Below are 14,116 nucleotides of genomic sequence, written 5' to 3'. Positions count from 1 at the left end.
CCCCCCTTTTGTTTAATTCCCACAGTTCAAGTCTTCTCTTCATATTCATTAAATTTGTGAATGTGTGATTCAGGGATTGTTCTATGCATGTGTTGGAAAAGAACTTTTTCAAAATTAAAACTTTCGACTCTATAATTGGTACGGACCACTTCTTTGACACAGAACTTTGGCCGGAGTCTTCTCTGATTAGCAACTTAGCATTGTTGTTCAGCTAAAGTCTGAGGTTTCTGGTTTGGTCTTTTGCAATATTCACTTTACTTCCTATGAAAGAATGACGACCTGTGCAGATATTTCTAAATTTTGGCTTGTGATATCACCAACAGCTTTTATTTTTCTGTTATGATGAACTCAAAATATTCATTCCAGGGAAGGATATCAGTACAGGTGCGAATAATTTCAGATAAACAAAAGATAACAAACAGAGAAAGCATATAACCCTCAGGCTGCAGTGAACACCAGAAAGAAACAAAGGCACTGGGAGTTGGCTGCAATATTTCAAAAGCTTTTCCGGGAATAACTTTAGAAGTGGGAGATGAGATGTTGGAGAAAACCAAACAAATTGCAGTCATCGTGAGGTCAGTTTGTTTGGTATCCTCCAACTCTCACTTACAACTTTTAAGTGGAGAGAACAACACGAGATCTCGCTTTAGATGTCGGAGATAAGATATTAGAGGAAATTAAACAAATTACAAATTGTTATTTGAAATGTTAATTTGCTTAATTTCCTCTAATTCTTACATCCAACTTTTAAACGTATAGATAAAAGTTACACTTTAGATGTCGGAGATGAGATATTGGAGGAAACTAAACAAAACTGGTTAATTTGTTTTGTCCCCTCCAATTCTCACATACGACCTCTAAACAAAGCAAAATATTTATAGCTATTACTTTAGAATTTAGATGCTGGAAATGAGATATTGGAGAAAACTAAACAAATTAGGAACTTTCTTCATTGAGAGGTCGATTTGTTTAGTCCTCTCCAATTCTCACATACAGCTTCCAAATGGACAATGGATTTCCGAGAGGAGATGTTAGATAAGATGTTGGAGGAAACCGAACCATTCTCGGGGTAGACAGAAAGATTTTTGGCCTATAATTGGTTCAGCTTCCTTCAACTCTTATCTACAAGCTCACTCTTTTGGAGTCTACAAGCTTTGTGGGAGCTGTTGGAGATGAAGAGCAATCATGTGTCTATTTATAAGGATGCCCATGAAGGGAAAAACCCAGTTTCATTCATGCATAATTGGTGCCCTGGAAGCAAAATTTGCATGCTATTGACTAACAGTACAAGTATACTGGGTAAAACCAACTGATTCTGACCAAGGTAGAACACATAAACTTATGATTTTTGGGACCCCAAAGAGTTTAGTAAAACAATCCAAAGACTAAAAAGTAAAAACTAGACTGACTAGTTGTGAATTTCAGGCATTTAATAATGGTTTGCTTGTCGACCCTCATGATCAGCAATCAATTTCTAATGCATTGCTGAAGTTGTTATCGGAAAAGAATTTATGGGTTGGCTATAGAAAGAATGGATGGAGAAACATACACCTTTTCTCATGGACTGAACACTGCCTAACCTACTTGACTAGGGTAGCAGCCTGCCGCATGAGATATCCACAGTGGCAGACTGACACTCCGGAGGATGAAATGGCTGCTGAGGAGTCCTTCAATGACTCTCTCAGGGACGTGTAAGATATGTCTCTTAGGCTCTCAGTTGATGGGGACAAATCCTCACTGAATGAATATCTAGATGTGACTACAACTTCTGGCGACCATGAGGTGCAAGATCAAGTGAAGCGTGTCCTAAGCAAGATGAAGAAGTCAGATTCTGGTCCAAAAGACCATGAAGACGGATATAAGCTGTCGGATAATGTATCCAGCAAGTATCCTTTGTTAAGACGTAGAAGAAAATTGATTGTCATAGCACTTGATTGCTATGACCAATCTGGAGCGCCTGATAAGAAAATTATTCAAGTTTGTGCAAGAAATATTTAAGGCTGTAAGACTAGATTCTCAAAGCGCAAGATTTACAGGGTTTGCTCTGCTGACGGCTATGCCGGCTTCGGAGACTGTAGAGTTTTTGGCATCAGGGAAGATTCAGGCAGGCAAATGAGTTTGATGCTTTGGTTTGTAGCAGTGGAAGCGAGGTTTACTACCCTGGTACTTAAACAGAAGAAGATGGAAGGCTTTTTCCAGATCCAGATTATTCGTCACATTGACTACCGATGGGGCAGTGAAGGATTAAAGAAAACCATTTGGAAGCTCTTAAATGCCCCTGATGGTGAACGAAATTCGGGATCTTCCAACCAAATTGAAGAAGATTTGAAATCAAGCAATTCCCATTGCATTTCATACTTAATCAAGGATCCTAGTAAGGTAAAGAAAACTTGTTAGTTTGAGTGTGGACAATTTAGAGAGGACTTGGTTTTACTTTTGGAGCAAGTTTCTAAATGTTTTGTTTTTGCAGGCAAGGAAAGTTGATGATTTAAGGCAGAAACTCAGGATGCGCGGACTATGCTGCCATCCAATGTACTGCAGGAGCTCAACACGAATGCAAATTGTTCCGCTCCTTGCTTCTCGAGCACAGGCTCTCAGGTACTGTTTCTGTTTTCAACTTGGGGATAGTGTTCCATTTTTCTTTACATATAGCAATGCCATTTGATTGTATACCATGTTTTGCCTGATTGTTAATAGGTATCTTTTTGTACGCTGGAGATTGAATGTCGCAAACATGTTCGTGTTCCTGGGAGAAAGTGGGGACACCGATTATGAAGAAATGATTGCAGGGACTCACAGGCCATAATCATGAAAGGGGTGGTGGGAAAGGGTTCTGAAGAGCTGCTAAGAACATCAGGAAGCTATGTGAGAGATGACATTGTTCCTCCTCAGAGCCCATTGGTCGCCATTGTAAATGGGCATGCTCCAACAGCTGATGAGACTGCGACTGCTTTGAAGCAAGTCAGCAAATCTGCTGCTGGAATGTGATTACGATGTCGCTAGAACCTGAGTTATGTACTTTGAGAAGAAACAAAATAAAGGCGGAGAATCAATGAAACCCATCTAAACACGGCCTTGTACTAGCTACTAAGAATGCAGCTAGCCAACTGGTTCTCACAAGTCACAAGTAACCTGGTTGGTGAGATAATATTTAGGAGAGCATGCAAAAGATATTTATATATGGATGTACACATACTCGAATGTTCTTTACTGTCCACCAGCCATAATTATCTGAAGGTATTGTACCTGATCAGTCAGGTTGGCCCCTATTTGATTAAGCAGAAAACTGCTAAATGATCAGCAGACGATGAATGTACAAGCGTGATGATTAGCTTTTTCGATTAAAAGTGACAATTATCCTTTTTACTTGTTAAGAATTTCTCCAATTCATTTGCATTCTTACTTCTTAGCAGAGAATTGAATGTAAAACTCACAAGCTAATCATCACGCTGAAAAACGCCAATTACACCCAAAACTCACAAGCTTTCGATCTTTCAGTTAAAATTCCTCTACATCTCTACCATAATTCACAACAAGATCATACCACCAAAAGGAATCTTATAAATATGGAACCACCATGAGGCTTGCAATACGCTACTAATCATACTACCAAACAAGCCCACAGTACCTAACTGCAAAGCTTATGTGCTCCATTCATTATAGTTCAAGCATCCCTATGAGAAACACCAAGAGAGTGCACAACTGAGAAGTGTAACAGAAGTCTGTTCCAGCAGCAGCAGATAGCAAACGCAGAGTGCATACCTAGTGCGTATCAGTTGGACTACTAGTTCTTCCATTTGAGAACAGAATAGAGCCTGTTGAAAAAAATTACAAATTATGACAACAATAAAGCCATCCATCAAGAAAAAAATGCAGCAAGTAAATACCCTATAGATCAGAAACTAAAAGAACAGTGCATTTGAAAACTTGTTAAATGTAATCAAAGAGGAACACTGGAAGGGAAGAGGCCAGAAGTAGTGGTATACAATGATTTCAACAACTTGTTGTACTTGTTCTTAGAACTTGGATGTAAATAATCATGTGCAACTGCAACGTCAAATACTCCTCAAGCGCATGTATTCCCTGACTTTGGAACCATAAACATCTAACTGAGCTTAATCGTCCTCCTAGTTCTTTACATTTTGTAAATGCTTCACACAGCTTTTCCAAATCTAACAAATGCATACTAGCTACATCCAAAAAATTTATAACCATGACCTCAATTCCATGTTCTTTATGCAATTAGAAGTAATACTTACTGTGTGAACATTAGGGTTGCATAAATTTCGCTACCTACTAAAGCAAAACCAAAAGTGAACAATTGGAAAGCTGTTTAAGTGTAAGATGATGATTAATTTATTTTGAAATAATGAAAAATTGGACTTGCATTATTCACATTACGATTCTAACAATATGCATGTGGTTACTTATGAATGAAGTGCTCAAGATTTCATTAAAGTTTATGTCCTGAAACTATGAGAATTTTTTATTGGTATTGGGGAACTTAGCTAACTTGTAGGTGAAATTACATTGATACAGAATAAAGAGGAGGACCTAATTGCTTTAGTATTAGGATCGCTATAAATATGTCCAGGTCCCCGTATTCTCTAAACTCCTTGGTAATCTCAGTCCCCACCATTCTGTGGCTTACTCGACTTTTAGAGAGGAGAAGTGATTAAATTTGCTCGAGACGAGACTCCCACAAAGCCAGGTACGTACATCTTTCTCTTGAACATGAAAGCCATGTCCATCAAAACGTGGGGTACTTCACTGAGGCATTGCATGGCTTCAAATCTTCAATCAAACTGAATATAAGAAAAAGCTCAATTGTCAATTCTGAGTATAAGAAAAAAAAAGAGGTAACCAGACCATTTCTATTATATATTTTAGACACGCACACAGCTTGAGAAGACTTTTTACAGAAAAAACAAGACAATTAAGTAGTGATCACAATAGTAGTGGAGCCATAAATAAGCGTATACAAACAAAGTAGAAAACCTTTCAGACCAAACAAACAAAAAGAAAAGTCAGAGAGAAGCTTGCTTACTTCTGATATTTTGAATGTGAGAAATCTTGGGCCATTCTTCACCGCTGTCCTCGGTGCATCTTTCTTCTAGAAGTGGACAATCAATAACTTCTAGACGCTGTAATTTGGTGAGGCGTTGCATTGCTTCGAGAGAAGGTAGATACTTGAGAATCTCACAATCCTGAATTCTCAGCTCCACGAGAGATGCAAGGTTGCCCAGCCACTCTGGTAAAGTCTCCACTCCTTTGAAAAACCATATAGCCAACCTCGTAAGCGAAGTCAAGTGTTGAACTTGTTGAGGAAGAGACTTGAGCTTAGGCCACCCGTTCAACTCTAATGAGACAAGTTGTTGGGATTGAACTTGAAAATCAGGGAAAGAGTCGAGGTTCTCCCAGAAAGGACCTAACCGCAAGTCACGGAGGGATGTGAAACTACGGAAATCTGGAAGAGATTGTAGACCTTTGCAGAACGATATAGTCAACTTCTCAAGACATGGATTCAACTCCTGAAACGAGGGACGATATTCCCGAACAGCCAAGCAAGATAGATTATCGCAGTACAGAACTCCCAATTTACGGAGGGATGGGAGGACTCGTGTAAACGAAATGGTCGCTAGATTTTTGCATCCGAATACATGTAATAGCTCAAGAGAGGTGCAGTTTTCAATCCCGCTCGGTAGGGTTGATAATCCACCACAGAATGTAATAATCAATTTCCGGAGAGATGGAAGGCCCTGTGAGGATGTTAGGCCAATACTAGATAATGCATTACAGCTGCCAATCCGCAGTTCCTGTAGAGAGGTGCAATGATCGAGTTGGCCAATACTAGATAATGCATGACAGCTTTGAATCCGCAGTTCGCGGAGGGATACCGTGCTGTAGGGAATTCGAATGAACCCAATACTTGGACAATTGACTATCGTCAACTCCTCCAAGCAAGGGAACACCTCTACTTTTGTCGTCGTCGTTGTGGGTGCTTCCATCCATTCAATTAGCCCACGGCAATCGAAAATTTTTAATGTTTTTAGTGCTGGAAATAAGACTATTGTCTCCTTCTCTCGTGTAGCGTCGTAAACAAGGTCATAACCATAAATTTCACTTCCAAAGCGTTTTAGGTTATCCATACCATTTATCTCCACATCTCTAAGGAACGGTAGATGGCCAATCGAGAGTTCTCCACATTTGAGGCACCCAGTTAGGACGAGCTTCTTCAAATTGTTGAGAGGCAAAGGGACTCTCATCATCCATGAAGGAAATCTATCACCCATGAAGAATGTAATCCTTAAGATTTCCAACTCGGTGTGTGGTTGGAGTCCTTCGAGTACATTCTCATCATGAATGTTGCTGGTTAGTGGTCTCCAAGAGAAGTCCAAACTTAACTCCACAACGTTTTTCTTCTCTTCTAATTTTGCCTTCTTCGCTTCCGCTTCATCCCTTACATTTTCCAGATTACGAATGGTTAACATACCCTTCAGTTGGTTCAAGCCACGCAATTCCTCAATTCTACAACCCATCTCCTCGCCCACATTAAAGCAAGACAATGTCCGGAGATTAGTTAGTCCCCTGAACATTCCAGCCGGAAATTCTATATACTCATCAACACAAAGATGCCTCAAGTTGATCAAGTTTTGCATCTCCCTTGGAAGCTTGTTCAGATCACAATACTGCATTCGCAATGTTTGAAGGTTATAGAGCTTGCCAATTGCCTTGGGAAGTGCTTTGATTCTTGTTTTTGAGAGGTCTAGATATCTCAAGTGCTTCAGCTTGCCAAATGAATTTGGCAACTCTTCTATATTTGATGTATCTAAACTTAAGACCCGCATTGCTTTGAACTTGGAGAAAATGTTCTCTGGGACCTGGTCATTTGAAAATAGTGAGCGCAATCTCCCAACAGTTACTTTTGACATGTTTTCTAGTGTTGAAGGAGGTCGACTACGTGCAACATGTCGAACATCATCATTCAACTCCTGTGTCAAGCGCTCACTTTTGGACACTTTTTCTGCAAGATCATGCACAAGATCGTGCATTGTGTACTTCGTAATAGTGCCTCCTTCAATTACCTCTTGGAATAAGGAATTGTTTAGTAGAATGTTAAAATATTCTTTGCCAGTATCCTCCATCTCATGATGATTTTCGACAGTTGAAGAAGTCTGGAGTAATCCTTGAGCCATCCAAAGCTGGATCAAATTATCTCTTTCAATTTCGAAATCTTTTCTCAACATTGAGCAATATGCAAAACATTGTTTCAATGGCGATGGCTCCAGATTATCAAAACTCAACTTCAATACCTTCATGATCCTGTCCTCCCCTTCAGGTAGTTCCCATAATCTATTGTCTCGAATTGACAACCATTCAACTTTACTAGCTCTTGAGCCCAGTAGGCTTCCCAAAACCTGTAGTATATGATACAAGAGTTTAGATTTAAGGTTAAGACACAAATTAAGTCAAACGTTAAAATGGTTATGAGATTAAAATCATATTCTTATATTTCTAACTTTTTCTATTTGGCTTCTGTTTTTTTCCTGTGTCCACATCCGTTGCCTTGTATGTTATTTCAGAAACAGAAAGACTCTCTACTGAACGCTAAGGCCTCTTGATCAAATGTTGGAACCGCTTTCAATATGAGTTAGAGCTATCTTGTATTATAATTTCAAGTGAGATGCATTCAAATAAAACCTACAAAGCAAATATATATGTATATCGTGTTCTCAATGAAAAGAAACAAGTGGAATTTTCGTTAATAACTTGATATCATATGAAATTTAGTACCTTTGCAACCAAGGGTACCCCTCCACACTTCTCAGCAATCGCCCTCCCAATTCTTTCTAGTTCTGCATCAATGAAACCATTTTCGTCTAAATTTAAAGCTCTTTGCTTTATAATGGACCAACATTCCTCCTCTGATAGCTTTCTCAACTCAGGTCTGGGGAGTGTTTCAGCAATAGTTGACACATAGGCGCTACGGGTGGTGACGATAATGCAGCTTCCGGGATTAGAATTCAGCTTTGACAAACAACTCATCAAGCTATCCCACTTTTCCCTCTCCTCATTCCAAACATCATCGAGCACCAGAACATATCTCTTCCCTGTAATCTCCTCTCTCAGAACTTGAAGCAATGCATCTCGACTTTTCATTCCAGCCTTTTTTGTTAGAGATTCTACCATCAGACTTAAAATCGTATCCACTTCAAAAGTGTTAGACACACACACCCATATTCTTTGATGGAAGTGTGTTTTTATGGCAGATTCATTGTACACTGACTTAGCCAGAGTCGTCTTCCCCAGTCCAGCCATTCCCACAATGGCCATAACTGAAAGATCCTTCTGCTGAATGTCGGAGCTGATCAACGTCGTAACTATCTTTGTCACAGCGTCTTCCCTTCCAACAACTTTTTCACCCTTCTCAAAAAATGAATCAGTTTGCACTCGATCTGGTCGTTGCCTTGAATCTCCTTTTTTTGCAACCAAGTTGATTAAAGGTGCCTCATTCTTAAGCTCCACCAGAGAATCATTGATCTTCTTAATCTTATGCGCCATTTTGAAACGAAACCAAAGAGGATTGGAGGCAGAAAGGAAGTTGAGTACCTTTCTCTTCATGTGGTTTCGCAGCTCCACTTGTTGTCGGAGAAGTTCATACTCGAACTCGTCCAAAACATCATCTGCGTCTTCAGCTACCTGTTGAAGTTTCTTGACCCATGTCTCTACTGCCTTGCCCCGATCATCTAGTCTCTGATCCGCAGCGCTGCCTAAGAAATCTTGAATGTTGGATAAGGACTGTCTGAGCTTCTCCAGTTCGGTGTGGAACCCCCGTGCAAGAGCAATTTTGTTAGCGGCAAGTAAAGAAACCTTGGTCAGAATCCCCTCAGCAGCGAAAGTGAGCACTAATTCAGCTGCCATCTTCCACCTCACGAACTCGGATCGAGTTTATCCACTGGTGATCGAGTTCTACAATTAGATTTGAGAGGACTGAGGCTGTGCGGCTGTTATCTTACTTTGCTGGATAGAATAATTGAGGAAAGTTTGTTGGAGTTGGAGGAGGACCTTGACGAAGACTTCACTTCCATAATTATTGACTTCTCAGTCTACCTGTAATAATACTCTCTGCTCTAGTTTTCACTTGCAGTAAATGGCATTTTTTTTCACTCTTCTGTATAAATGGATGATTTTCGACCCAACAGGAAAGATCCATAAAACACCAGCAACACGGGGACATACAAAGAGCTCACTTCAGTGATACCACTAAAACTAAACTGTAGCTATAACTCTTTATTTCTTGTGAACAAATTCACCGCAGAAACGTTTGCTTACCTCTGAAAGTGATTGGGTCAGAACAGTGTGTGTATTTTCTTTTTAGCTATATTTTGGTGTAGTTACCTAGAGTTATCTATGTTGTAAAGCATCCTAAGTATCGCTATCTCGTCTAGAGTTGAAGTCGCCCCCACAATTTCAACAGTTGAACCAGCACCACTTTGAGGGCTGGGCTCATGAATCATGATCAGGAAAGCATGGCAGAGATGTAAGTGGTTTCTTGTATGTTGCAAGGCAGGTTTCAGCCGCATCTTTTTCCAGCTTCACTTGCAATGGACATGTCGTCTTCATTTCTGATAAAAGGATAAAGGTGGAAGATAAGCTATGACAGACCACGAAGAAGTTCCTATATAAGAGAAAATATCACGACAATTGAAAAAATATTAACACTTGCTGATGCAGAATGCTCATCCTTCACGGGGGGCTCTTCCGAGTTAAACGCCAACAACATTTTTACAGTAGAATCCAGAAACCTTAATCTGGTAAGGTAAGAATAATGCTCATCCTTCTTAATATTCAAAAGTTGTTGTAATGCTTCCATGATAGGCTCAGGCTCTCTATAAGGGGTGGACGAGTCTTTCGGAACGACTACATCAACGGTTCCCACCATCTTTCCACCTGTCATGTCAACTTTTTTGATCACGAAAAATTCCCCATAAGTAATTTTCTGTACGTGGACTTGTAACAGTGTCTGCACGGGCAAAATTCCAAGCATCGTATAAGGACACAAAGTAAATAACTACGATCGAAAGCACACATATAGTAATGTACGTGTGCATGTAACTAAATGCATAAAGCCTACTAAAGACACCAACTTCATGATGCAAGAAGTTACCCTAGTTAACTATTTGTAACACACTATACGTAGTTTGTGACTTGGCCCCTAGCTTCCTCGAAACTGTACAATTTTCTTGCTACAGTGTTAATTGACTAATATATTGATGGTAGGTTAGAATTGTAACTAAGATATATACCAAGTTATCTAAAAGGTGGAAATCTCTGCAAGAGAAGATGCATTCTGTAAGAAAGCTTACTCAGCGAGTAAAAATGCAGCTGGGTAGATGTAAATATCAGCAAATCTACAGAATCCACTCCATCAAAGTAAATTCTCATCACTGAATTTTGGGTATCCATGACCTCAAACAGCAAAGCATAGGTCTCTCTTGATCTACAAATCAAACGGAGAAAACTATGTTCAGACAAGATACTTACATGTGGACAACATATTTCATACATAACAACCAATATATGCAACTCATAGTCACAACTCACATATATGCACACCATTCTTCCAACACTGTTATTCGTAACCTATCCAGATAGTAGTGGATTTTGTTAGTATAGAGTTGGTATGCTTTTGGGGTTTATGTTTTCCTTTGTGTGGCAAAAGCTATGCCTACTGCTGGAAACTATACCAGACTCAAAATTGATTATCTCTCTTCTCCGCCTTACCCTTTTATTTGCAGCTTTTGCACTATGCTCGTATATATATGATCACATACCTATGACAGTATGACATAAAAATTGCAAGATTTTTATGGTTCCAACTCTTGCAAATATGGTTCTGCTATTCTTGTCCCAAAAAAGAGAATGCATAACCCTATTCCCAGCCACAACTTCTGGTGCACACTTAATCTCAGCATAGAAGCTCATCAAATCATCAAAGTCCTTCCTCTCACAATACCCATAAGCAATTTCATTTAAAACCAAATTGCTAGGCTTGATTTCAAAAGCCATAGCCTCCTTGACAAAATCTCTAGCCTCCTGAATCTTCCCATCCCTGCAAAGCAGGTTAATGACACCCTCAAATGTGGCCTTTTTCACATCTCTCAAATCAAGACCCATCTCCACCATATCACTACAAACTCGAAACGCCAATTGGGTCTTCCTCATTCCCACCAATTGATCAAGTAACACACCACAACACTGCAATGATGACACTACACGCCCCCTAATTCGATCATACACCGCAATAGCCCTATCTAACCCACCAACACCAACATACCCTTCAATCAGGTCACTGTAAATTTCTCCACTACCCAACAAAACTCCTTGACTCTCCATTGTGGAAAGCAAGACATCAACTTCTCTAAGCAATCCCACTCTGACAAGCATCGAGGCCATGACCTCACATGACTGAGGTTTATGCTTAAAACCATCAACTTTCTCACTAACCCACTTGAAAACTCCCCACAAAGACTCAACCTTTCTAGCATCAAATCCAACTTTCCCACACTGCAATTCAAAACCCAGCAATAATTCAAGCACATCTTCGGGTTTGGACTCCGAAACCCGCCTAAGCCTATGAGTCAGTTGAGGCACTAAACCTGAAATCTCCAAAAGAAGGTCTTTTAGAGAAGCATTGGCAAAGTTTTGGATGTTGAAGATGATGATGATGAGAACAGAGAGTAGAGAGAACCAACCTGTTTGATGTGAGGCTTGTGGAGTGAAGAGGTAGACAAAACTTGAAGCAGCTCATTGTATAGAGCTATGGTAGTAATGCTTCCTCTCATTGATGCAAAAAAAAAAGTCTTTTGCCTCTCAGATTTCACGCACTACCAAAATCATGTCTTTCATATCACTTAAATTTTCAATCAGCCTCCATATGCTATAGTTGTAGGCTTGTAGCAACATGCATGCTACAGCTTGCCATTTATGTGAAATGACTTGCTATGTAACAGTTAAACTTAACAGAATCATTTATTATTTTATTTAGTGTAAAAAAACACTATGAACTTACAATATCGGTAACCAAGCATGAAATGACATACTTAATAAGGAAAGAAACTACACACAGCTCTAATCACTACATTAAGGGGTCAGTTTGCATACGTTTCAGATTGCATCACAATGGAAAACCAATTTTAATAGCATGAGCAGCATTAAGGACGACAAAACAACAACAAAACAACAAAAGAAAAAGAAGCCAGGCACAAACCAGTTCTCATTACATCAGTTCTAGAGTACGAAACAGAAGAAAGATAAGCCAAAGAAGCCAAAAAGAAAAGAAAAGAAAGGAAGCAGGGCACAAAGTTTATATCAGTTTATGCTTCACTTGCGAAAACCTCACTTGCGAAACAAAAATTGTAAGTTACATCCAAATCTCTTTACAATGAAACGCATTACACACAAAAAACATGTAACAAAACTGAAACGCTAAAAATGAATTTGAATCTGAGAAGAGAAAAAAAAGGGATAAGAAACCATTTTCTCATAGGCCCTTATCTTCTTGGCTCTTGCAGGGTAGACATAGACTTAGTAGTAGCTCCCCTAAACTAAGCCTAATAGTTAACTCAACCTGAACTGGATTAATGAGCAATTAGAGCTTATAAACTCCGCCATAGCAGAATTGAAATCTTACAGAGAGAAGCTAATTTGAAGGCTTGTTTACTTTAAAAATTGACACAGGAGGGATTCTGAGATCAAAAGATATAACCAATTAACCATCTCAGAAAGAAATAGGTATAACAAATTGGTACTGCCTTTTAAACTAAGGGTCCAAACCTGGACAGGGTACCTAACTTTTAATAGTAACAACAAATGAATGCAATCCACCAGAAGGATATTTTTTTTCAGACTACTCCTAATGCAGATATATATATATATATATATTATTTTTTTTTTTTTCGATTAGTTACAAATTGTAAATATGAAACAGAAATATTACATCACAAATGCAAGACTAAAATATACAAATGGAAAACTTTGATTACCCAAATCGGCCAAATGAAAGCTAGAGGCAGGCAGTGTTACACTGAGACAATCCATCTGCAGTGGAGTTATGAATAAGCCTTTGTGAGATGGAACCTACAATGTTTTCATCATGAGTTCTCTTTCTACAAAACCAAAGGTATATACATTGAGAAGAATTTTAATACAAAGCATAGAGATGGGTCTGAAATTTAAAGAAATGGAAAGCTTAGTTACCTGCAATGAAAGACATTGGAAGTTCGTAAAGTGAGTCAAAGAAGTAATCCAACAGACCAACACCATAACTAAAAGAACCAGACTTGAAATCAATTACTTCTGAGAGTTTCAAACAAAAGAGAAGAACCAATTCAGAACAACTGGCATACAAACAACAATTTGAAAATTTTCTTACCTGTCTTTCATATGATTGATATCCCCGCATTCGTAGTCCTAATCAACAATTATTCTGGGTTCATCTGCAAATCGCCAACAACTGAAATTAAACATTGAAAATCAATAATTTGGTTCCCACCCAAATGCGTACAAATTGAATATTTGAAGACTAAAATAACAGAGTAGACCAAACTCATCTAATTTTTGTTTTGCTGCTCCCTTTTTGGATTCAATTTTTGCTTTGAAGTAACCGCACACACCCAAACAAAAACCAATTGCGATGCATTTGGAGTAGTCTGAAAAAACTATCGAAATCTGAAAAGCAAAATGCGAGGACGATCGATGATCGAAGGAAAGAGACCCAAACAAACCTCGGACTGATTTTGCTCTTCTCTTCTCTCTTCTCTCTGAGTTCGATGTTATACGTGTTCCAACAACCTCCCACGTCGTTTTTGGTCTCCGTTTTGTCGAGTTCGTGCGCCTAGCGGTTATCAACTGCCGATCGTGACTGCTTGTTTAATCCTGTTCCTGTTCCATTCTCCTCGGCAAGTCTCTCCGCTTCCGTTTATATTCTCTTCCAATTATTGACTTTTTACGGTATTAACCATAGTTGATTTGTTTTGTTTCGAGTCTTGTTTTCTCTGTCAAGGGTAATATGGGGAGTTCAAAATTTTGGTGAAGCTTTTGACACCAAAAATGC

The 14,116-nt window shown here is 39.1% G+C and overlaps 1 protein-coding gene, 2 non-coding genes and 1 pseudogene across 3 annotated transcripts; 1 reads left to right on the top strand and 3 right to left on the bottom strand.

Moving 5' to 3' along the window:
• Window positions 1–1,003: 1,003 nt before the first annotated feature.
• LOC101303059 lies at window positions 1,004–2,988 on the top strand (annotated as a pseudogene).
• Window positions 2,989–4,467: 1,479 nt separating this feature from the next.
• LOC101302777 (putative disease resistance protein RGA3-like) lies at window positions 4,468–8,922 on the bottom strand. Its single transcript, XM_004306107.1, has 3 exons — window positions 7,795–8,922; window positions 5,048–7,418; window positions 4,468–4,805 (listed from the first exon to the last, which is right to left on the bottom strand). The coding sequence occupies exons 1-3, from the start codon at window positions 8,920–8,922 to the stop codon at window positions 4,801–4,803; spliced, it is 3,504 nt and encodes a 1,167-aa protein (XP_004306155.1). The 3' UTR covers window positions 4,468–4,800.
• Window positions 8,923–9,518: 596 nt separating this feature from the next.
• On the bottom strand, window positions 9,519–10,626 carry LOC101295254. The gene is made up of 3 exons (XR_185056.1): window positions 10,606–10,626; window positions 10,368–10,501; window positions 9,519–10,024 (listed from the first exon to the last, which is right to left on the bottom strand). It is a non-coding gene; the product is annotated as an uncharacterized LOC101295254 (transcript).
• A 2,358-nt stretch (window positions 10,627–12,984) lies between these two features.
• LOC101294488 lies at window positions 12,985–13,874 on the bottom strand. Its single transcript, XR_185052.1, has 4 exons — window positions 13,788–13,874; window positions 13,436–13,499; window positions 13,261–13,328; window positions 12,985–13,169 (listed from the first exon to the last, which is right to left on the bottom strand). It is a non-coding gene; the product is annotated as an uncharacterized LOC101294488 (transcript).
• Between the last annotated feature and the right edge of the window lie 242 nt (window positions 13,875–14,116).

Source organism: Fragaria vesca, linkage group LG6 (assembly GCF_000184155.1).
Source record: "Fragaria vesca subsp. vesca linkage group LG6, FraVesHawaii_1.0, whole genome shotgun sequence".
Taxonomy (NCBI): domain Eukaryota; kingdom Viridiplantae; phylum Streptophyta; class Magnoliopsida; order Rosales; family Rosaceae; genus Fragaria; species Fragaria vesca.
Note: the sequence above shows the minus strand (reverse complement) of the source record. Positions and strands in the feature narration are given on the sequence as shown.